The sequence below is a fragment of the Neovison vison genome, chromosome X, assembly GCF_020171115.1.
Source record: "Neovison vison isolate M4711 chromosome X, ASM_NN_V1, whole genome shotgun sequence".
Taxonomy (NCBI): Eukaryota; Metazoa; Chordata; class Mammalia; order Carnivora; family Mustelidae; genus Neogale; species Neogale vison.
The window spans coordinates 118,164,912-118,188,998 of record NC_058105.1 but is presented as its reverse complement, the minus strand read 5'-3'; the positions used below and the strand labels follow the sequence as shown (position 1 = coordinate 118,188,998).

At 50.4% G+C, this 24,087-nt stretch overlaps 1 protein-coding gene across 2 annotated transcripts in view; it reads left to right on the top strand.

Annotated features, from left to right (window-relative positions):
* Positions 1–24,087, top strand: part of NHS (NHS actin remodeling regulator) — a 332,643-nt gene that overhangs the window by 144,590 nt on the left and 163,966 nt on the right. Inside the window, exon 1 of one of the 2 annotated variants that reach the window (XM_044235813.1) lies at positions 4,510–4,559. The exons of the other annotated variant lie outside the window; for it this stretch is intronic. Coding sequence (XP_044091748.1) covers positions 4,520–4,559 — 40 coding nt within the window. The 5' untranslated portion in view covers positions 4,510–4,519. Of the gene's footprint in view, positions 1–4,509; positions 4,560–24,087 lie in introns of those variants that run through there. 2 annotated transcript variants of the gene reach the window in all.

Genomic DNA, 24,087 nt, shown 5'->3' with positions numbered 1-24,087 from the left:
GGGAGGGACTCCAACCTGGGGCATTTTGGACCAAGCTCTTGCCAGCCCCTTGGCAACCCCTTTAGGGAGCGGGCGGGCCAGCCTGTCTGAGCCCAGGCACGCATTTCTGTGGGTGCTCAGCTTCACACAGACCAAAGGCTTGGCTTTGCTCTTAGACACGCCCACTTCTCTTTTCCTCCTGGGAGTGCATTTGCTGTTCCCCTCGTAAGTACAGGGACTCCCCCTCCAGCCACTGCCCTGCCTCCCTGCATCCTGTTTAGCCACACTTGACTGATGCTGCTGTGCTCAGCACCTGCCCTGTCCCCGCACCCCTCCCGGGTTGTGCCGATGCTCTTCCTCACATCCCCACTGCCCTGCCTTCTTGTTATGTTACTCCTCAAGCATACACAATACACAGCAATACACAAGGTCCTGCCTCAGGGCCTTTGCCCCTACAGTTCCCTGTGCCTGGAACACAGTCCTCCTACTTTTCACTTGACTCTGATGCCTCAGTGGGTCTCCTCTTGTCTTCCCTTATCAGCGAGGCCCTTCCCAACGACTTCCTTCAGGAAAGGACACAACCACTCACCTGCTCTGTCCTCCTTGCCTGCTTTATTGTTCTCTGGAGTCCCTAGTGCTCTGTGGCACACCATATAACCCGTTCATTCAGTTTCATGTCGCATGGCCGCTCGTCTGCTTGGCCCCTCTAGAATGGCAGCTTCTGGGCCGGGGAGACACGGCAGGCTGCCTTTGGAGTCAGAAGAGGAAAGCAGTTGTGTGGTCTGGGGCTATCAGGGAGTCTCTTGGTGAATTTGGGCCCTGGTCTGGGTTTTTTAGCGCAAAGAGATGCGTCACCATGGAAAGGTAGGACTGATTGTCCATGAGAGACGCTAGCACAGTTAGCTGTGAGCTCTGGGGCTCCAGGGCTGGGGACTTGGGTTGGGTTGTGGGAGACAGGAACTGACCAGACCGAGAGTACCGAGCATCTGATCTAGGTTCTAGAGGGAGGGTGGGTAGAAGGGAAGAGAAGTGAGGAAATGCACAGCCTAGCTCTTTTTGAACAGCCAACTCTCAGAAGAGCTTTGGAAAATTAGTTTCACTTTCTCTGACCCTGGTTAAGGGCAAAGCACCACGCATTTCCCCCCACCTCTGTCGAGGTGCTGAGCCCCCGTTCATCTTCCTGTGACCGTCCAAGGAAATGGAAGACATACACCAATGAACCCATCTTCCAGGGGGAAAGGGGGAGAGCTTTGTCCATGAAAGCATTTTATGCATCTCTTAGCAAAGCCTCGTGCAGTCCCCAGACGTGTTACAGAGTGTCACCCCCTTCATATCTTACCCTGAAGCCAGACTGTCGGCATTTGAATCCCGACCTCGGGGCTTAATCCCAGGTGTGGGCCCCTTGACTTCTCTCTGCCTCGATTTTCCATCTGTGAAATGGGGATGGTGGCAGTGCCTACCTCTTAGCAGTGTGGAGAGGGTGACAGGAGTTGACTCAGGTGACCTACTGAAGCCCCAGGAGCTGGCACATAGCACCATTCAGTCAGGGGGAGCTCTTCTGGTTGCGATGATGTGGTTAAGGACGCTTAACACGCACATGGATCCTTTCAGGATCTTTCGAGGGTCCACTTTCCATAGAACACGTCTTAAAGAGGGAAATACCAGGGGTAGAAAACACCTCTGTCCGGTGATTTATAATCCCATGTTCACTGGGAAAGGGCAAGAAGAGGCAACACAGAAAAACAAGCTGGTAGGGGCATCTCAGCCTTTGAAAGAGGTGCGGTGGGGAGGGCATCCCCCCTGGGCTTGGTGGGTCATCATGCACTAGTTGTCCGACGTCCGTGACCGAGCTGGGCCTGCCGCAGATTGATCCCCTCCCCCACCCCCCACCCCCGGCTCCCTGCCAGAGTCCTCGTGCAGGGCGGCCAGAGCCTTTGGAAGCAGCCCACCAAGAGCCTGCCAGGGTTCAGTGTACTTGCACGCCTGCTCCCCAGTTGCAAGAAGCAGTTTTTACATTTCTGCCACTTGCCTGACCTGCTGCGGCAAAGCAGCCCGCCAGGGAGGCCTGGCATCATTGCCTGGCACAGAGGCCCATTCCTTCCTGGCATTGGCCTGTGCCAGCAGGAACAGGGACGGTGCCAAGCATGCCGCCATGGCTGTGCCAAGTGGCTCCACGGCAGCTGTGGCTCGAGGATGCGTGAACCTGCCCGGTTGTCATTAAAAATGAATGCTGAACACCCTGGACAGGTCTGGCCATTTCCTTGCAGCTTCCTGTCTCCAAGCAGTGGTGACGCCGTGGGTCAGCTTCACGGGCATCTATTAGCTGCCTGAGTCCAGAGAAGGGATCGCGGCTCTGACACGGTGATACCCGGGGAACTTCTCCCTGTGGAAGTCCTGAATTGAGAGAGAGAGAAAGACGTACAGGCAGGGGTAGGAGAGGTGGGCGAGGTGGAGGCTGGAGGTTGAGACATAGAGTGCTGGGCGTTAGTCAGCCCTGGGTTCAAGGTCAGGATCCCTCACTTCCAGGCTGGATGACCGTGGGCAAGTTACCTAATCATTCTAATTCTCAGTTTCCTTATCTATGAAATGGGTATAATTGTGTCTAGCTTGTGAGATTGTGATGAGGCCTACAGGGGATAATGAGTCACAATGAACAGTTTTGGGCACGTAGTACCTATTTGAGTCATGCTAGGTGTTGTTATTACTTACACATTATTATTAATAATAGTCTCACGAGTGCTTGGCCTTCTAGGAAAGGTGGTATAAACCAGTGCTTCTCAAACTTCAGTGTGGGTAAGAATCATCTGGAGAGTTGACAAAACAGATTTCTGAGCCACCAACCACCCCCGCCCCCAAATCAGAGATTCGGATTCCCTGGGTCTGCTGGTCCACGGACCACACTTTGAGCAGCACTGGTATGAACCACAGAACAGCGTCCTCCTTCCTGTGACAGGCATTCTGAAGTGTTGGAGGCACAGATGCACCGCATTTCATCTTAGCCCCTGTCGTCACCTCCACGTAGAATCATGGGCCTTTTACCTGACTGCAGTTCCCATTCCATTAGGCCGCAGAATTAATGGTTCACATTATCCTGAGCATCGCTAAGACAAGAAGGCAGAAGCTAATGCCTGCACAAATTGGCATCACCAAGAAGGGCTTTGGAGCTTGAAGGCTGATATCACTGGTAAATCTGAACACTACTTACAAGTCAGCGTGTATTCCCATCATGAAGTGTGGGTTCCCCTTCCCCAGGGAGGCAGATGGAGCTGATGATGGAGGGAAAGGGGCTCGCTGTGCTTGTGCAGAGGGCAAAATGAGGGTGTTTCAGAAATACTCTCTAAGCAGTTCTTGATTTTTTTCTTTTGTAGTTATGAGCAGGAAAATCAAACACCATTGCTATCATTGCACTGCCCCTGGTGTCTTGTCAATTTTCCCTGACATCTTTGTATGTTGGTGCCTTCACTCACAGATCAAGATTTTGTTCCCTTCTTCATGCCCCTGCCTCCCCACGCTGTTTTCTTGGCCTCCTTCACTCAAAGCTGCCTGGACTCTGGGAGTCCCAAAATGCAAAAGACAAGGAGCTGCAGGACATCCAGAAAGCCTGGTTTCTCTTTCATGATTTCTTTCCACATTTTCCTAGTTCCTGCAATGAGGAAATAGCACTAATCAGAGAACCTAGCTACTGTTTTCTTTCAGTCAAGAGAGGTAATTCTGGACATAGCCTATGATAGCTAGCACTTCCTAAGTGCTTCATCTCAGCCGGGCAAACGCTGTGCTAAGCGCTTTCCTGCATAATGTCATTTAATTCCTGTCACAGGCTGGATGAGATTCGAATCATTGTCCCTGTTTTACCGATGAAGATCTGGAGATACAGAGGCCAAGTACCATGTTCAAGGTTGCAGGGCTAGGCAGCGGCAGAGATAGGATTCAAATCTGACATTCTTAACCATGAAGCTTTGTGTATAATCACGACCATGTAAAATATGTAAGCCGGGCAAAAATTTTGTAAGGAAATATATCAGCCTTTGATGATGATTTGCCTGGATGGTGCAGTGGTACAGTGATGCGCTTCTTCTTCCGTACTGATTCTCGAATTATTTTCCTAGTGACCGTCTGTTATTGCTTTTACAATAAAATACACTTTACTTATTATTAATCGAAAGAAAAATCACTCAGTCCAGTCTTTTTCTTCCTAGTTCAATGTTGAAAGTCATTCCAGGCAGATGATCTTCTGTTGTTCTGTGAGGAGTCCCAGGGACACAGACTCTGCAGGGGCTGGTCAATTTGGTTAATCATTTTGTAGATTTACCTACATGAGGCCCCCAAAAGTGGCTGACTCCATTATCTGGATGGAAGGACTCCTTGTAATCATGTGCTCTCCTGCTGAGCAGGGACCTGCTCTCAGGAGCCTCTGCCCTTTGAGCTGTTCCTCCAGTTGTTGAAACGAGCTTCTGCTGATCGTCCAAATTCTCGTTTACCCAGCTTTATGACCCAACGCCCACTGCAGAGAGTTGGATGGCGGGGACTAGAGATCAAGCTCATGCCCTTGGCCTCAGATCTCAGCAGCTTTTGTACAAAAGGTATTTATTGTGAGATCAGCTAACGGTTTCATTCTGTTGTTTCCTATTTCCCAGTTTGGCAGGAGATCTGCCACCTGGTCATTCTGAGACCAGGCCTCTTCACCTTGTAGTTGTGCCTCACAGTCTTCTGTTGGAGCCTCTAAATCGGGTCAACAGGGAAGTTTCACCCACGGGAGATGTCTGTGGGCCAGATCTGGAAGTGGTGCTTATCACATCTGCACATAGGTGCCATTGGCCAGCTCCCCATCACATGGTCACCCTCACTGCAAGGAAGGCTGGGAAATGTAGTCCAGCTGTGTTTTGAGCCAGAAAAGGCAATGGGTCCTGGGGAGCACATAGCAGCCTTGGCCACAGGCACGTTCATTTGTTGAATGGATAATTTTGGAGCGTCAGGCCCATAGATGCTATTTGCATCCTGTTTCCTGTAGGCCTGAGGCAGTGTTGTCTTTTGTCTGTTTGGTCAGAGCCCAATTTGGAGGGTCTTACTCTAGACTAAGTGGAGGTCACTGTGCCTGACTTCAATCGTCTGGAGGAGTGTAAGAGGCGGTGTTGCCCCCAGAGACACCCTGGTTCCCTTATGAGTCAGGATTCCGCCTGGAGACATGCACCCATGCTGGCTATTTTCACAGAGGCTGTTGGTTAAATTGTCAGTAGGCGACTGAACAGAGCAGTGAAGCAGAGATTACCCCCAGGATCGGGGGAGCAGGGGACGAGGACGAGGTTCTCAAAACTTAGGGATCTGGAGGTGATACCCTGCAGGGCTGGGACGCAGAGCCTGGAGGAGGAAATGCTGCTTGGCTAGTGCTGATGTCGCAGAGGGGGACCAGTGAGGCAGGTTCTGGGATTGCAAAACACCCAAGCAAAACAAAAAACCAAAAACAAAACAGCTGGATTCTGGAAAGGGTGGCCGCTCCCTAATGAAGGGCTGTTTCTAAGGGGAGACTCAAGGGCGCAGGAAGAAAAGGAAGGCTCACCTCCCCTTCTGCCTCTACACCGCCCCCCGTCTCCCTCTAGCTCCCCCTACTGGCAGAGCCCAACAGGGAGCGGTGGGCAAGGCAGGAAGGCTGAATGCCAAGTCCTTGGGGCATCACAGAGCAGTGTATAGAAAGGGTGGCTTTGGAACGAAGAGACAGCAACTTCATAGCCGGCGCGGGGGCTTTTCTTTCAGGCTCACATGATTTGTGTTCCCATCATGTGCTGCAGCCACAGTGGAATCTCAAAGGGTCACTCGGAGAGACCTCTGAGTACGATCTATTCGTTACTTCATGGCTTCACTAAACACATATTTTTGGATGCCGGGCATGTGCATGATTGTGGGGACGAGCCTTGAATGAAGCAGTTCTTGCCTACAAGGAGCTCCTACCACACACACACACACACACACACGTGCACACATGTGCGCGCACACACATATGCCACCCACACGCATGCACAGACGTGCTGGCGTGCACACACGGTGAACGAGGGCACTAGGGAAGCACTGAAAGCCATCTGGGCTTGAGAGCGGAGAGCTTTGTTCTTCTTGGCCACCCCTGCTGGAGGATGGTGTGGAAATGACTGTAGCTTTTCTTGCTGGAGAAGAAAGGAGGAGAAAGTGGCATTTACCGCGTCCTTGGCCTGGCGTGGAGATCATCGATTGTTCTGCTGCATGGATTTGCTCTCCCAGCAAGCAGTCTTCCTGATCGGGGGGCGGGGGAGGGCAAATCAAGAGGAGGTTGACCTTGACCGAATGCAATGAGAAAAGTGTAAAATAAATGAGGGCAGTCAATGCATGTTGGCCCTTCAGGGACCTCTGCTTTCCTCCCTGGGTGCGTGGAGGGTGGGGGGCTCTCCTTTTCTTTGAGACCTTTAGGTATTTGCTGGAAAACAGCTGAGGCTGAACTTTTTCTGACACATTGGGAAGGCACTCTATGCACTGTGGTTCTGTGTGAGGGGAGAGAGAGACCCTGCAGGTACGAGCTGCAGAGGTAGCCGTTTTTTGTGGCAAGTTTTCCACACTCACGTCCTCATTCGACGTTTACTGAGCACCTACCTCGTGCCAGTGACAAAGAGCAAACCAGACCCCAAGGCTTTTAGTCAGTGGATGGTGTATATATCTGAGGCTCACCCCATCCTTCCGATCTGCGGAAGTCAGAAGTCATCCAGACACCCCCTTTTTACATGTAATGGGCGTCACAAGGCAGAGAAGGCCTGCCATTAGTTATAGGACTGAGAGAAGCCATAGAACTTCTTCAGGCCTGTGTCCTCTCATCTTTGAAATGGGGAGTCACGTTAGGTTAGATCAGTCCAACCAGTGTCTATTGAGGGCTCCCTCTGTGCCAAGCACTGCGTTATTTCTAGGCTGTACCGGTGACCCATTTAATTTAGCATTTCTGAGATAGTCCTGAGTTCATATAATCTGCTTCATCTCGGTAAAGATGACTTCTAAACATATAACCAAATGTGACTTAATGTTTTCTATTTTCTGTAGACTTCTTATCTGAGTCAGAAGACCGTGAGATCAGGTGTGAAAGCGGCAGTGGCCATGGGGCTGAAATGCAGGTGTATCCGTTCGCTTAACTTAGTGTAACTGTGACTTCGCTACTTGTAACCATGAGGCTTAATCTTGCTGATGACCCTGTGGTCGGTCAGGCAGGGAGGGCAGATCTGGTCTGGACCAGCGTGGCCAGGGCTGGAAGTTCTCAGATGGCCTCGCTTTCAGGACTGGGGTGCCAGCCTGGATAGCGTGTTGCCTAGGTTCCTTCAACACGCAGTCCCTCGCCCTCCAGGAGGCCAGGCTGGGCTTGTTCCCACTGCAGTGGAAGGGCCCCCGGCAGCAGGAGAGGCCAAGGCTGGCAGCCCCGGGGCGTCTGCCCGTCTCAGCTTGAGCCTGCTTTGCTCTTGTCTCTTGGACCAAAGCAAGTGTCAAGGCCCAGCCAGAGTCAGCATGCGGGGTGGGCGGGCGGGCGTGCGGGCGTGCGTGCGTACGTGCGTGCGTGTGTGTGTGTGTGTGTCTCTCTGTCAAATAAATCAATAAAATCTTTTAAAAAAATAAATAAATAAAAAGGTGGCAAGATGAGTAGGCCACTCTTTAACAAACAAACAACAAAGGCCAGGCTGTATATTAGCATCAGAAAAGCAACCCACTTCAGTGCCTGCGTTCTGTCTGGGCCCATGGTGACCAGTGGCCATGGCCACGGTCAGTTACTTGAGTGGCAGCGATGCCAGGCCCCGGAGCTGCCCTTGCTGCCTGCCCGAAGGGCTGAGTCTCTCTGAGTCCCACCCCGGTCCCCAGCGCGCATTGTTCCCAGGCGTGGCATCCGTGACAACGTGGGCCTCATCCTACTGGATGACCCAGAAAGACAAGCTGTCGCCGCCCCACCCCCCCGCCGCCCCAACCAGCTCAGGGCTTTCCTCACGTTTGTGTGTAGAGGTTTTCAGGGGATGGGAGCGTCAGCTTCCATCCCAGCACTCAGAGGCTTTGCGGTGGGCTCTGCTCCGCAGTGAGCGTGCGAGTGGGGGTAGCCCAGTGGCTCGGTCCTGTGTGGCTGGGGGGTGGGGGCTGGGTGTCCGAGCCTGATGTTGGCACCGGGGGGAAAACAGCAGCTGGGGGGTTGCTGGGGTGGGAGGGGTGGGGAGAGAGAAGGAATCTGCAAAACCCTTAAACCCCTAAACGGAGCAAGTGTGTTTGAATGGGCCGCTTCTCCTGTCTGGAGGGGGGGACTTGAACAAAGCCCCCTTCCGGAAGGGGTGTCTGAGAGAGAGCACCAAGGCTCTGGAGTAGATTGAATTCATTTACTGCCAGTGGGAAACTGAAGTTTTGATGCCAGCCGTTTGGAGGGCTAACCACGGAGCTATGATTTTTCTTAAGAAGATAGAAATGCAAAGAAGCTATGGAGGTGCTTTCTCGACACCCCAAGCACCCAGTGGCAGGAAGGATTTCCCCTCACAGGACATTCTGAGCTTGGGCCTGACCACATGCTTAATTCTTCCTTTTTGAGCATTATAAACATGCCTTGGGCTCGCATTACCTCTCAGGGCCCCAGCAAGGCCAAGGTTTTATTGTTCGGTGCTTGTCAAGGTTCTGGTTAAAGATCAGGCTGCTACATGCTTGGGTTGGCCTCTGGTGGCTCCTTGGTGTGGCAGCAATGAGCAGTCAAAGGCTGGGTGTGGCCCAGGGCACCTGGCTTCTGCTGTCACTTAGCCATGGGGTGGCCGTTGGACACCCGTGTCTGGAGCTCATCTGTTCCAGATGGAGCCAGGTGGGGGCCGCCTAGGGGGCAGAGGGGCTCTGGTTGGATGTCCGTGGGGCTCTCCTCTGCCCCAGCTCTACCCAGCATCCTGGAGATCTGGAGCTTAGCAAGGGGAGGCCACCCAGACTGCCCACCGTCTGGTCCCACGGATTACAGCGAGAGCCTCCTAATGGTTTTTCACCTTCAGTCTTAGCCCGCCTCTCGTCCATTTTTCCCCCAGATGCTAGAAGAGTCCTTTCCAGAGAGGTCAAATCATGTTCTTCTGCTGAAAGCTGTCCAGAGGTCACCTGTCTCACGCCCGGCAAAAGCCAAAGCCTTCAGTTTGGGGTGGCCCACAAGGCCCTGGGGGATCTGCCTGTCTCCCCTTCCACCTTCCCCCCCTCAACTCCCTCCTGCTCCAGCCATGGCGCTCCGGCCGCTCCCCGAACACACCAAACACATGCACATCTGGCCTTCGCCTGGGCTGCTCCTCTGCCCGGGGCACTCTGCTGCTAGACGTCTGAAGGGATCACCCCTCGTCTCCCTCACTGCTCCCCTTCCTCTTGAAGCCCTCCTTTCCGGAGCATCCTCTAGGTTCTCTGAACCCCCTTCCTCACTTCCTTTTCCCCGTAGCATCTATGGCCAGCTAACAGACGCTGTATCTTGCACATGTGCGTTAGTGTCTGCCTCCCGGACTCGAGGGTAAGCTCTGTGACAACAGAGGTTTTGTTTCTCTTGCTGAGTCCTGTACCAGCAAGGCCTGGTCGATCTGTGCTTGGCACGCAGTAGGAGCTCGGTAAAAAATATTCATAGGGAGAAGGAACCCACACTGGAGAAGGCATTCCGGGGTGCGTTGAACTTGTCACTCCAAGCCTGGTGCTCCCACCGAGCCGCAGAAGCCGGACTCCTTCTCCCCCGACGACTGGCACAGGCTGCATGACGCGGCTCTGGGAGGCGGTCTCCTTCCCCAGGGCTCTCGGCTTCGACAGCCACCCCCTGGGAATGGCCAGAGCTGTCTGGTCCGCTCTTCTTTCCATGAACACGCCTCTTGGAACAAGGAGGATGGCCTGTTTCCATGGCATCTATTAGAACTCCCTGGTATAGTGGTGAGAAGCTTTCCCCAGAACATTGCCTGAGTCCCAGCTTCACTGTAGTGGGGGCAGGTGCGCTTGGGGGCACGTGGGGGCATCCTGGGGGGCAGATGAAGCTCTTTGCCCCATCATAGCAGTGCACAGCACACACACATGTGCAGGTGGTCCCATGGAGTACAGTGGCCTCTCGGCATGCTTCCCTGACATCCGGACATACCTTCCTTCCCCACACCCCTCCGCAGGTGGCCCTGGCAGTAGCCTGGGCCTGACGCAGTGCTGCTGTGGGAGAAGGAGACCCTCAGAATCACTGTGGTCCTTCAACATGGGGTGATGCCGGCAGATGCAGCACATGTCATATGGCATTTTCTGTAACAAGATCTGCTATTTATAGAGTATCTGCTACATGCCAGGTGTTTCACACATACCTTTAATCTTTATAGGAATTCCCCAAGAAGGCATAATTCTTCCTCTTTAATGAGGAAACTGAGGCTCAGAGAGGTTCCAGGGCTAGTCCAAGGCTGATTAGGAAAGTAATAGTAGAACTGGGTTTCTGCCAAGGTCTGGCTCTGAACACCATGTACCTAATGGAGGTTGTGCACTGCACAGCTCTGAAGGCTTCATGATTGATGCCTCCTATGTATAGTCTGCATGGCTGTACATAGCCGCCTTATCTGCTGGCAGTAGTATTTGGCTTGGGAGGCCAGTTATGTCAGTTAGGATGCATCACACTTCAAGGAATAGAAAGGCTGAATAGAAAGGCTGAGCTCTTGGGGGTTTAAATAAAATGGAGTTTTCATTTTCTCACATAGCCAAATGTCATCTGGAGGTAGGTGGCTGCAGAGATTGGTGTTGCAGCTCAACGATGCTGGGTTTAGTGTCTCAGAAATTCTCTTGGCCTTTTCCTCATGGTTGCAGGGTGGCTGCAATCACTTGAACATCACATCTGTCTTCCAAGAGAAAGAAATCGGGGAGGGGGACCTCAGTCACATCTGCTCCCTTTTTATCATGAAAGCTAAACTTTCCCAGACCTCCATCTCCACCTCCCATAAGATCTCTGCTCCTGATTCATCAACCAGAGCTGTGTCACAGGACTGCACCTAGCTGTAGACTGTGAAAGACAGTATTTTACATTTCAAGGCTTTGAAAGGGTAAGACTGCAAAGGACAGGGTTGGGGAGGGAACTCTGGGACTACTGTGTAGCCATAGGGGTAGTTTTGATTTCCTGGCCAGAAGTGTTTCTAGCAGATGATTCTGTGGCCAGCAGTGACCCGTTCTTTATTGGCCATGCTGAGCCCATAGGACTTATTTGTCCTCCTGGGCTGAAGCACATATGAGGAATCAGAAGGTAAGAAGATGTTCTGATAGGGTTTGTGACTCCCTGAAACAGGAGTGATTCTAGGTCCTTTGTACTCAAAGCATCATTACTTTCCGGGAGCTGCTTAGAAATGCAGGATCTCAGGGCCCACCCTAGACCTACTAGATCGGGATCTGCACTTCAGCACAGCCCCCCAGTGATCTGTGTGCACATTATTGTTTGAGAAGCACTGTTTCTAGAACATAGACTGAGAATAAGACGGCCTTCCTAACTTCAGCCAAAGTTCTCACGGCCATCAGCTCTAGGATGACTGCCTCAGGTTTGCCCAGGACTGTCCTGGTTACAGGATAGAGAGTCCCATGTCCTGGGAACCTCCCTAGGCCCCGGTCCTGGGCAAACTACCCTGTCAGTTCTTTTCTGCGGGGCTCTACTCTCCCTCTGCCTCTACTAAGGCCCAGCCTATAACTGAAAGGTGGGAAGCCTAGATAGCTTCCTTGGAGAAGTCAGCCTAAGACAGACAGAAGGCCTTGCCTTTAGAATATGGGGCCAAACCAGGCCTGAGGCAGGACCGGTGAGTTTAGGAATATGGCAGGACCCTGCCCTCCCGGCAAGGAGATGGTTAAGAGCCCTGTGGGCTTTTTATCCTGGTGGTTCAGAGCTATCATTACTGGACTTAATAGTCTATCAACAGCCAGCATGAAGGGGCTTGGGATTAAGAACCTGGTAACACAGCAGATTAACTCTTTCCTCACTTCTTTCTTTCACCCCTTCATGTTTCTTTCTTGCTTCTGCCAAGAAAACAAAAGAGAAATGCCCAAATCCCACACAGGAAGCAGTTGTCGTGAGTAGCATTGGTGACTCAGAGTTCTTTTTTAGTCCTGCCAGCCAAGAGCAACAGGAATGAGCTGGAGTGATCTGATGTATTAGTGGAAAAACAAAACAACAACAAAAAAAATAGCTTTTCCTGACCTTGAACCTCCTGTGAGTCCTCCCTTTTCTGCCTCCCAGCCTCCTTTTTCATGACCTGGCCAGCCCACGCGGCTGCCTGAAAGGCCCTGTCTGGGGGGCCCGAGGGATGACTGATGTCTCAGGCCTCGGGCTCCTTTAACAGATATGTGCCCTAGGCCTTCTGGATGGAATAGGAAAGAGAAGACAGGGCCTGACTCCCGCAGTGGGTAACATGGTGTGATGCGCTAGAACTTCCGTCTGTTCCCTCTGGGAGGGGACGAGACATCCAAGAGCGGCCGGGGCAACTTGAGAATGTTGATTTGGTCCTTCAGTTTGGTCATTCTGAGGGTGAGCCCGGTGGCTCCTAGGAGCTTCGCGGACCTCTCCCACACTGCTGTGGAAGGAGAATACTTCTCCCAGGGCGTTAAGCCAGGTTGCCACGGCCCAGTGTGTTTGCATTTGCCTCCTTCGCCACTTTGCTATTGTATGAGAGATGTTTCAGATTCAGGGAAATGACAGACCCAGGAGCCTCCCTGTAGAGTTTGCTGGGATGCTCTGGATCCTTCTGCCGCCTACAAGGACAGCTGTGGGGTATCAGTGTTGTTCCTCAGTCCAAGCCTCTGTTCCTGAGTTTCTCCAGTGCCTTTTCTCAGAACACTGTATAAAGCGTTTGTGGATGTTCCGTATTCCCAGACACAGGCCAGGGCTGTGGAGAGTCAGCAGTCGTGACAAAGGGCACAGATGACAAGGTGAATGGAAGATGACATGTTAGGCCCCATTTGCCAACAGCAGACAGACAAGGGCACCCACCCCACACACACACCCCAGTCTCAGCCCTGGACCGTGAAGGCCCTCTGTTGTGCGGAACTAGAATCTATAGCATGGCCAGCCCAGCAGGACCGTCCCGGGGGGAGCCATGGCTTGCTGACTGGGGTACGGTGAGATGAGGGGCTGTCTGTTGTCTGGACCCTTCGTTGTATTTGTCTCTAAGAATTTGTGGCCCAAGTGGAAGAGCTGCATTTCTATTTGTAGTACCGTAAGGAGCAGCTCTTTCGAAATGGTCAGTGGCCTTTAGAACCACATGTTTTCACCTGTGGTAACCGTCAAACCTCTTCCAGTCGGGAGATCTGTCCTCTGAGGGCGCTCACTGTGTTGATGTCACCGAGGGCTATGTGAGGGCTGTGCGTGAAGTGGGAGGGGCTGGCGGTGGACTGTTACCTTTCAAACCTTGGTTTGGGTTTGTTCAACATTCAATAGTTCATCTGTCCTCTCACTAGACAGCAGGGACCAATTGGAGCATGAAGGCCGTGGGTCCCCATTGTGTTTTCCTGACTACCCGAGGCAAAGCTTCTCACATTGGGGCATGCGTAGAATCACCTGGAAAGCTTGGTAGCCCTGGTGGCTGGGCCCCACCTTCAGAGATTTATATGCAGTGGATGTGGAATGGGGCCTGAGAATTGATATTTCTATTTTGGGGGCAGGGATGGGGCAGAGGGAGAGAGAGAATCCTCAGCAGCTTCCTACCCCCAGCACGGAGCCCAGTGCGGTGCTCGATCTCATGACCTCGAGATCACGACCTGAGCTGAAATCAAGAGCCAGACGCCTAAGTGACTGAGCAACCCGGCCGCCCCTGAGAAGGGACATTTTTGACCAGCTCCCAGGTGATGTCAGTCGGCTGCTCCGGGGGCCACACTCTGAGGGACACTGGTCCAAGAGATGTGCCAGAGAGCCTGACCCTCAGTCAGTCCCCCTGAGCACTGATGGAACGTGCCAGGATAAGAACTTGGCGTGTTGTCCACCTCTCCTCTTGAGCCTAACTCTTAATCTCCTGCCCTGACTCCTCATTTACAGAGGGAGTTCGGACACCGTCTTGGAGTATGAAGCAAGAGTCCTATATGCCAGGGGATTGAGTAGCGTGACGGCCCCCAATACTCGCTCTTCCATCCAACCCCCCCCAGGGGACCTTGGGGGCCTGGGAGCCCCGCCTGGTGCCGCGGTAGCAGCGAGCTTGCCTCTGGAGTGACGCCCTTCAGGGGTCTCTGGAGGTGCAGGAACAAACCAGAAGAGAAAATTACATTTGAAATAATTTATTTTCACATGCAGGGGAGAAATCACATTTGGTCTAGATTCATGTAAAGAAAACAGAGATTAGATTTTTTAAAATGTGTTGCTGGCAAGAGAGAAGAGCAGACGGGTTTGGATAAAATACATGTTCTGTTGAACCTGGCCATCAGTCCCAGATTGCATTTGAAGGGCTTTTGGGGTAGGCTATGAAGGAGAATCAAGCCTGGGTATTATTTTCACTTTTTCTTCTTTTGAAATACTTCCTAGGTTGGGGTTTAGAGTAACAGAAACATCTGGACTGGAGGAGAGAGAGGTTGTTCCTGGGATTTCGAGCTTTTGGAGTCTGTTCTGTAGGAGGCTGGTTTAGAAGTCTCATCTGAGGAAGAAGAGGGGATTCTTTTGGGATTTCTGGCCAAACTATCGATCAGGCTGGGAAAGGCAATGAGGGGGGCTGGAATAAGAGGTCCCCAAGCAGTGTGAAGGTCACGCCGGCCCTGCAAATGGCCACACGTCAAAGGCTTCCTCTGTAGACGCTCCGTGTGGCTGAAGGCCAGTTCAGGTTTAAACCTCTCACAAAGACGACTAGAGAAGCAACAGTAACAACAGCTCTGGTTTATTAGGTCCTCACCATGTACCTGGCTGTCTGCCCACCATCATATTACATCTTCATTTAGTTGCACAAAGTAGGTATTATCAGTTGTCTCCAGTTCACAGATGAGGAAACTAGAGAGAAGGAAAGGAGTTTTCCCAAAGCCCTGCAGCTGTGAGCCTCTCACAGCCAGGCCAGGCGTGAGTTCAGATGATGATAACCATCAGTAGCATTATAAATAAAGAGCTGTAGTTGCGTGTGTGAAGACTTATTAGGTGGAATCCCACAAAAGAGCTATTTTTATAGGTAAAAAATGGCTGGATATGGCAATTTCATGTGGTTTAACCAAATGTGTGTGTGTGTGTGTGTGTGTGTACACACACATTGGTAAAGACCTGCATTCCAGAGGCTGTTTTGAGAGACTGGTTACGTCAGAGGAACAAGAAGGGGCGGGCATGTGACAGGTAGAAGACAAGAAGGACTTTGAGTGCATTTGTGATTGTTTCCTTAAGCTGCATGGGCACTACGCACATATCCATCGTATTATGCTTTCTGACTTTTTGTTTTAGTTATCTGTTGCTGCATAACAAATCGCCTCAGAATTTAGTGGCTGTGAAAATTATACCCACTGATGATCTCAGTGTCTGTGACTCGGGAATCTGGGCACAGCTTAGCTGGGCTCCCTCTTCACTGTATCAAAGCTGGGGATGCTGTCATCTCAAGGCTCAACTGGGCATGGCTTTACTTCCAAGCTCACTTGTGTGGCTGTTGGAGGGCCTCAGAAAGTTCACTTCCAAGCTCACTCATGTAGTTCTTGGCAGGATTTGGATTTTCATGGGCTGTTGGACCAAGGGCCTCAATTCCTCATTGGCTGTTGCCCAAAGGCCAGCCTCAGTTCCTTGCTCTATGGCCCACTCCATGGGGCAACTTACAACACGGCAGCCAGATTTATCAGAGTGAAGACTCTGACAGCCAAAGAGGGGGCTGGGGTCACAGTCGTGGTCTTTTATAACCTACTTATGAAAGAGATATCCCATCATTTGTGCTGTGTTCTATTTATTAAAAGCCAGTCACTAGGTCCAGACCACTCAGGGAGAGGATTACACCAAGACATGAGTACCAGGAGGTGAGGAACAATGGGTACATCTTACAGGTCCGCCTACAACAACATGTCTGAAATATTTTATAATAAGTCTTAAAAAGAAAAAAATTGATTTACAGGTAAAATATAGCTGATTGCTGGCATTATAAGCTCTCTGGTTCTCAGTGGTACTCACATATTTGCTGCTAAATCTTGGCTTATCCTTCCCACCCCCACCTAACTCTCTCCATAGCCCATTATGATCAACAACAAAATCAATTCAGGGTGTTTTCTTATTACTGGATTTAGAGAGATATCAGTATCCTACCAAAAGTGTCTTTCCTTTCTTCACCTATACCTTTGACTATGTTGGTGATAACAGTACATTCTAGAAGTCTATTCTCCAAGGCTCCCTGTTGGCCAGAGCAGTGGGATGTGTATCCCACTGCTTCGTAGCCAGAGTTGAATTTTGACTCCAGCTCTACCCCTGACCAACTAGGCGACTTTGGGAAAGTTATTCACACTCTCTGAATATTAGTCTGCTCATCGAATGAATGAGAGGAACGACACCCATCTCAAAGATTCCTGGAAGATTAAATCCATGAGTAAACACATGTAAGTTGGTAGGGCAGTGCCCTTCACATGGTAGGGATTGGATAAGGTGAGGAAAGGTTCTTTCAGATCACTTACCTGCATCACATGTGGTTTATTACTTCATGAGTGGGCTAGGCAAACTGTGTTTTGGAAGGTGACAAGTGTGGGATGCCACAAAAAGAGAGTGTTCCTCAAGATTTCTCATTTGATCCCAAGATTATTTTCTTTGAAGTTTGTTTCATTTGTTCTCTGATGCATTTGTTTGTTCCTATACTCATTCATTCAATAAACAGTATATCTTAAAATGAAGACCAGTCTTCTTCAAAACTCTAATGCCATTTGATTTCCCAGGGACGGGAAAGGGAATTTGAGTTACTTGTGAATTTGAGTTACTCATGTCCAGTTCAGCAAAAGCATCAGAGGTGCCTCAAATCTACCTCTTCCCAGTGTGGCTGCCTGGAAGGGCTGTTCCATCAAGTGGAGATGCCCCAATGAATGCTGGCCTTTGGGGAGTTTTGCTTAGCCCAGGAGAGGAGCTAATGGCCTAAAGGAAATGCAGCATCACGGGATGGAAATCCATGTAGACCTGTCTTTGTGGTCCTACTCAGCGTGGCTTGGCGGACTTTCGAGTTGATTCGTAGCAGTGACTTGTGGATCACAGGCTAGCCCCTGGAAGGAAGCCTCAGGATTGGGTTTGCTAGATTCTTCTGTAACTGAAAGAGTCCTTTCCCTTCTTTGAACTTCCAGTGAGGTTAGAAGAATCTCCACGTTCAGAACCAGGCAAAAGCTCCCCATACCTTGCTGTCCTTGGGAAACCTATGGGGTTCTCTTAGTTCAGCTTTTCATGTAAGAAAGACTGTGTAATGTGTACATCTTGAATCATCCTGCTATTACATGATGGGCAGCCTCATGATATCGGGATGACGTAAATATTCTCACTTGCCAGCTTTAACTCCAGCACTCAGTTCAGCACTGTGTAGGCATATAAACACACTTCAAACAGCCTTCGGCTTGAAAACAGACTCCACTGGTCTCAGTGTAAAGATTTGGGAGGGCTGAATGCTCCCTTATTTTCTCTCTGCCTGGAACAAAGCCTCCTATTGTCTCTCAGGTGATCACATTTTTCAGCCATTCAGATATAAGTTTGTTCTTAAGCACTGAATTCAACTGTAGAGGCCCACCGTGCTGCCTCAGCCTGACTGAAGGAGGCCCAGCGACAGCACAGGTTAACAGTCCCACCCAGAGGCCTTTCCCCGCTTGGCCTCCCAGTGGCCTTGAAATGATGGTGACCTTCAGCATCCTAAGAGCGATCTCTCAAAGTACTCATCCAAGGAGAATGTCACCCAACCCCATGCCTATCCCCTGGTCCTGCTCAAGAGCAACGCCCATGTCTTTACAAGTAGTTCATTCTCAGTAATGAACCTGACACGAAGGGATGGCCAACGAGGCCCGGTTTATAGAGAAAGCCTTGGGCATCCCTCTGCCCTGCCAAGTTTGTCATCCAAGACATAAGGTCAGTGGGTCTTGTCTTGCTCTGACTCCCCTTGAATTTCCCATTGACACCATATTCCTTGGCTGAACAGATGTCACTGCTGTGTAGTAGTGAGAAACCTAGCTGTGGTGATAAAGCAGGCAGAAATAGAAAGTATCTCAGTCCCAATGCTTGTGGGCTTCTCTTACTTTTGCCAGATTACCCACTGGGGACGGGTACAGAGGTGCTGTGTCTACTCCATTGTCTGGGAAGGGGAAGAGGGTTCACACAAGTTTCAAGAGTATATTGAGATGCAGAGTCCCCTTTTATAGGGCCTTGTGGGGAGGGAGAGCAAAGTGGAGCCCTCTTTCCTGCAATCCCAGCTTTTGACTTTTCCAGGCAGTAGGTAGAGTCACTTTGTGGTCTACATACCTGCAGGTGTGCATGTAGCGCGCGCACACACACACACACACACACACACACATCTTGTGTCTTCCCAAAGTGTGGCTTGGCAGGGCTGGGTTCAGGATTGGAGAGCCCCCCCACTTCTCGGTGTCTCCTTTTAGAAAATAAATGACCCAGGCTCACAGGAGAAGTTTTAATGAGAAAAAGGAGACACTGAGGCAGTCAGGAAAGAGACCCTTTCCCTATAGACAGAAACTACGATGTTAATCTCCCAAAATAGTGCAATAAATATTGAAAAGTCTCAAGGGTTGTGAGAAGGAATGTTAGGGATTGGGGCCACGTTTGTCTCAGAATGATACAGGGGAGTCTAAATGTATATCTTGGTCAGGAACAGAATCCTAGTCCACATGAACCAGAGTCTAAAATTTCTGGCTTTTATCTTTCCTGTTACTTGTTCTCTGCCTTTTCCTTACGTGTCTGTGTGTGCATGCATAATAGCGAAAAACCCTATAGTATCGCCCCAAGTGGTAAACTCTGTAAAGGGATTGTGGATGACTATCTTCATGTTTCCTTTCCCCAAAGGTAAACCCTGAATCGAGGGCTGAAGTGCAAGCAGTTTGAGAGGTGAAGGAAACAGTGGCAGCAGAGGGCTAAGAGTGTTGGGGGAGGGAATAAAGCCATTAAGCGAATTACCTCTGGGAGCAACTAGAGCTGATTCCCAAGGGAGACTGTGGGATTTAGTGTAGATCATTCAGAGTGCTCCCATCTGAGGGGTGAGGGAGCTGGGGTATTAATACTCCTACTCCCAGGAGTTGTTTGTTAAGAGATGCTGCTGGGGGTTGCTAATTCCCCAGCATGTTTGGCCAGGCCTATGGATAGCGTGGCCTTTCTCAGTTATGGGGCGTGGGAGCGGGAAGCCAGGCACAGCAATTTAGAGAGTGGCCTTCGGAAGTCAGCTGCAGTGCACCTGGGTGAGAGGTACAAGAGCTCTCCAGAGGTCACTGCTGGTGGCTGCTGTGGTCTCATAGGGGTATGCATGTAGTTTGTTGGGGACAGAGACTTTCCCCCAGTTATGGTCTCTATAAATACTTCTACCTTTAATGAAATATAATTGAAGATTTGGAATAATAAAAAGTTTTAAAGAAAGAGAGCTTTAAAAAAAAACACAAAGGATAGTGGTGTGGGTTCCCTGGTCTACACATGAGTCATAATTAATCATACTGTATATTTAAAACCTGTGCATTTCACTGTATGCAAATTATGCCTACATTCAAAAAGAAGCAGGTATAAAATTCCAGATCTTGATACCTTTCAGTAGCTGCCTCAGTTCCTGCATATTTGGGGTATACTTGCCCGAAGCCCTGCAATTCTTCCTGGATTGTGGACCAACTGTTGAAGCCTTTTCTCTAGAATGTCAGTTAGGCAATGTTGAAATGGGGTGCGGGCAAATCAGTATACTGAACTCCGGGTTGTGACTCCCCAGTAACAAAGCAGTTCCTTCAGCTACTTCTGTGCCGTGGTTTGAGCCATGCCACCCTCGCTTAGGTTCTCCTTGTGACTATGGCATGCATTTTGCAAGGGACATGACTAGTAGTTCCATACATGAGGCCACAGGTTGACCATCTGCAGTGCAAAAGAAATAGACAGAGAAAGGGGCTGATCTTACGAATTAACCTCTCTGGTCAAGCTAGTGGAGTCCACCTGCCACAGCTGGGTAGGGAAATGAGGATGAGGTGATGTTTCAGGCTAGGCACCAGGCCAGGTTCAAGTTCAATGCCGGCTGTATAGTGGGCACTCAATAAATGTTCGATGGGTGAAGTAGATTCCCTCCAGCTCCCTGGCATTGCCTGGGAGCAGCTGCACACAGACAGGGTGGAAGTGAGCAAGGCACCTGTAATAGGGAAGCTGTCGGGCTATTCTGTTCTTTCTCCAAGGATCCAGATCACAGTGGAGGGCTTTCCTAATGACTTTTCAATTAATTGACTTGATGCTCGCGGGTAGAGGGCCAGAGGCTGAGAAAAGATGAAAGGCATTGAAGAGGAAAAGCTTTGACATCACTGCAGTCCTGTTCAGATTCAGAAAGGTTTTTTTGGGGGGGGCTTTATATCTTAACCACAAAAATCTCACAGGGTTGATCAGTCACGCAAGGAAATTTTTGTCATTCTCTGGGATTGGTGAGTGAGGAGAGGTTGGATGGAAAGCCAGGAAGGAAGGGCGGGGTGTGGTTTCTGGGGGTGGCAAGTGCATGCGATGGTGGGAGGGGCAGAAGAGGAAAGGCACGTGCAGAGGGGCAGAGGCTGCCGGTGGTGTGTAGGTGAGAGTCCCATATTCAGGGCAGTGGCTACAGAGCTCAGTATCCATGTGTGATTTTCCAAGCTGTTGTGTTTTTCCAGACTCATTGTCTAGATCTTACTGTGTGTGTTCCTAAAGCTAATCTAATCTAGGCATTTGGGCTGATACCACCAGACCACTTGGATATGCATGCACGCGCACGCCCCTTGGCACCTTATTCACGCAAAACCTAATTAATCAGAAAACTCGGAGAAGTACAGTAACATTACAGGTGTGTAATGAGTAGAATGGTAGAAATAGAAGCCTAGGAAGCAACGATTATTTTCTTCTACCGGTGAGGAAATGGAGGCTCATACTGGAAACTGACCTCTCATCTGCCAAGACCAAGGTTTTTAACTGGGTACGAGTAACATTTGGGTCCCGCTAAGTCTTGGCTGTGGCAGACTGTCTTGGGAGGTTTGGCAGCATTCCTGGCCTCTGACCACTAGGTGCTGGTATCCCTTCCCCCTTGTTCTGATCAGAAATATCTCCAGACATTGCTGATGTCCCCTGAGGGGCAAAGGCAGCCTACACAGAAGAACCACTGGCCTAGATAGAAGCCTAGTGGGTTCCCGAATCCCGCAGTCACCGTAGTGCTCTGTGTGACTTAAGGGTTTCATATGATGACTCCTGCGTGGCTTCAGAGTTCCGTACACACATTGAGATGGAATGATCATACGGGCTGCTACCGTACAGATTTGGCCAGAATGTTTGTCTTCCTGGGGTCTACGTTCCCACACAGCTCTAAATCACATGGTGTTTTTCAGCCTGGGTTTGCTTAGAACCCATGAAATTGCCATATATATTTTGTGTGTGTGTGTCCCAATTGGTCAAATATCAGCAGGTTTTTTAAAGATTTTATTTATTTATTTGACAGAGAGAGATCACAAGTAGGCAGAGAAGCAGGCAGAGAGAGAGAGAGAGAGAGGAGGAAGCAGGCTCCCCGCTGAGCAGAGAGCCCGACGCGGGACTCGATCCCAGGACCCTGAGATCATGATCTGAGCCGAAGGCAGCGGCTTAACCCACCGAGCCACCCAGCCGCCCATCAGCAGTTTTTATACGGTTCCCCCTATAGACCAGACTTGAAGGGTTATGCCCTGAACACTTTCCGAGATGCCCTAGTTCTTGAATGTGGAAATGTTTGTTTAGGCTCGTGACTTTTCTCCGTCCCATTTCTAAGGCAAGTCCAATGTTGTCCGTGTAGAGCCTCATACCACAGGCTAACCACATTGCAAAATCCCCCTCAAGATTTCTCTCTCACCCTGTGGTAAATTAAATATGGCCACACATTCTTTGCAGTGACTCCCATGAAGAGGCAGAGTCTGTCCTCCACCCTGCTGGGTCTGGGCTGACCTCGTGGCTGGCTTTGAGCAGTTCAGTGTGCAGAAGCGGTGGTGGTCAAGTTCCAGAGCCTAGACCTCTAACTGGCCCAGCAGCTTCCGCCTTGGACTTCTTGACCCCTGTCCCGAGACTGCCATGTGAGGAAGCTGGTATAGCTTCCTGGAGAATGAGTGGCCGTGTGGGAAGAGAGCCAAGGCACCCCCGCTAATGGCCAACACCACCAAAGAGACATGTAAATGGGGCCCTCTTGGACCTTCTAGTCTGCCCAGCCTCCAGCTAAATCCAGTCAAATGGGTACAGCCAGGCAAAAGCCATGGAAGAACCACCCCACAGATCCACATGATCATGAGAAAGAATAAATCATTGTTTGAAGCCAGTAAGATTGGGGATGGTTTGTTATAAGGCAGTAGATAACTGATACATATTTCGTGGCAATTTTATAGTTTTTAACAACCTGTTAGAACATAACTTCAAGTAGTGAGCAACAAAGCCATGTCCCCTGGACTTCTAGCTGGTTGGCTGGCACATCCCTCACAAGCCAGGTGTCCCAGGCCCTCATCCCAGCCTCACAGGGGCCACCATTCAGTTCCATTCTTCAAGAATCCCTCTGACTTCTATATTTGGAAGCCACAAGAAAGGGTCAAGAATGCGTGAGTAAAGCTATAAAGGTCAAGTGCATGGCAGCTCTGTGTGGTGGATGTCTCACATGTCAGGCTCCACACAGAGATGTCACCCCTAGACACCCAGGTGTCACCATGCTCAGGTCACCCATGACCCATTCCCTAGGTGTGGTTGTATAACTGAAAATGTCTTAAGCTTCCATTTCCCACCATTAGAGTTTGGAAGTGGGTATTTCCAACTGAGAATTTCCTCACAAGTGGTGGCCAATAATTGACTTTCTACCTTAATGGTTTCATGAACCATCTCTTTGATCTATAGCACATGCCTTAGGAAGCCCTTTCTTTATTAGCTAAGAAAAACTGTAGCTAGTACTCGTTTCAATCATTCTTTCGGAGTTACTTCTTTAATGCTGCACCTGCCAGACCCCACTGAACTCTGCCCATGCGAGAGGAGCGGTTCTGTCTTTCTCTTTGCTCGTGGTGTCCCCAACGCATAGCATGGGGATTGGTTCCTGGCTGTTCCTCAGTGCATTTGTTGGGTGAATGAATGAATGAGGAAATGAATGAATTATAGGAGCTGGAGGAGAGCTTGTTATTCTCGACCTTCCTTCCATCTCCTGCTCTGCTTGATGAGTGAGGACGCTGAGATTCGGGGATAATTAGCATTTGTTTTGTTTTTTTTTTTAATTCCAGGATTTTATTCCTTTAAAAAGCCTCTTGACACATCCGATTATCCTATCTGTCACAGCCTGTGATTATGGGAGAAGAAAAACCGAGGAGTCCTTCTTGGGCTCATTGGGATGGACTAGGAATATCCCTGACTTTGGGCTGGCCTCGTGCCACTGAGAGACGACTTCCGCCCACCCCGCTAGGCCCCTTGACTCCCTGAAGGGCTGCCAGGCCCACCGGGGCACTGAGTGGGCACCAGAAGTACCCCCTCACAGTCACATTCTTATTACTGCTCGTCAGCCTGTCAAGCCGAGCCCTTTTCTCTGCTCTCCGATGTGAAAGCAAAATGGCCTTTTCTGATACGAAGCTAATAATAGGTCTCATCTTGATTCTACTTAACACTGAACTAAAGATTTGGCCTCTAGGGTGAGGCTTATAGTTAATTCATTTACTTTAAAAATAATTACAGAAGCCATAAAAGAAATGTCCCAGTGCGGGCCAAGAGTGGTCTGATTCTCGGTGTTTCTCAGTAACCCACTGTGTGCTGGGTGCCCGAGAGAACAAGAACATGGCACCTCTGTGTGAAGGCCGGGGCGGAGGGCGATGCTCGATCGGAATTTCTGTGCAGTCCCTCTGGACAGGAGCAGCTCTGCCCCTCCCCTGTCGCAGCCGCTCACTTCATTTTCTGTGATGACCTAAATGAGAAAGACAGTTGCCTTCCTTCCCCCTCGCCTTGGTCCCCCACGTGGACACACAGGCTGTATCCCTGGCAGACCGCACTGGGGTCGTGTGCTGTCT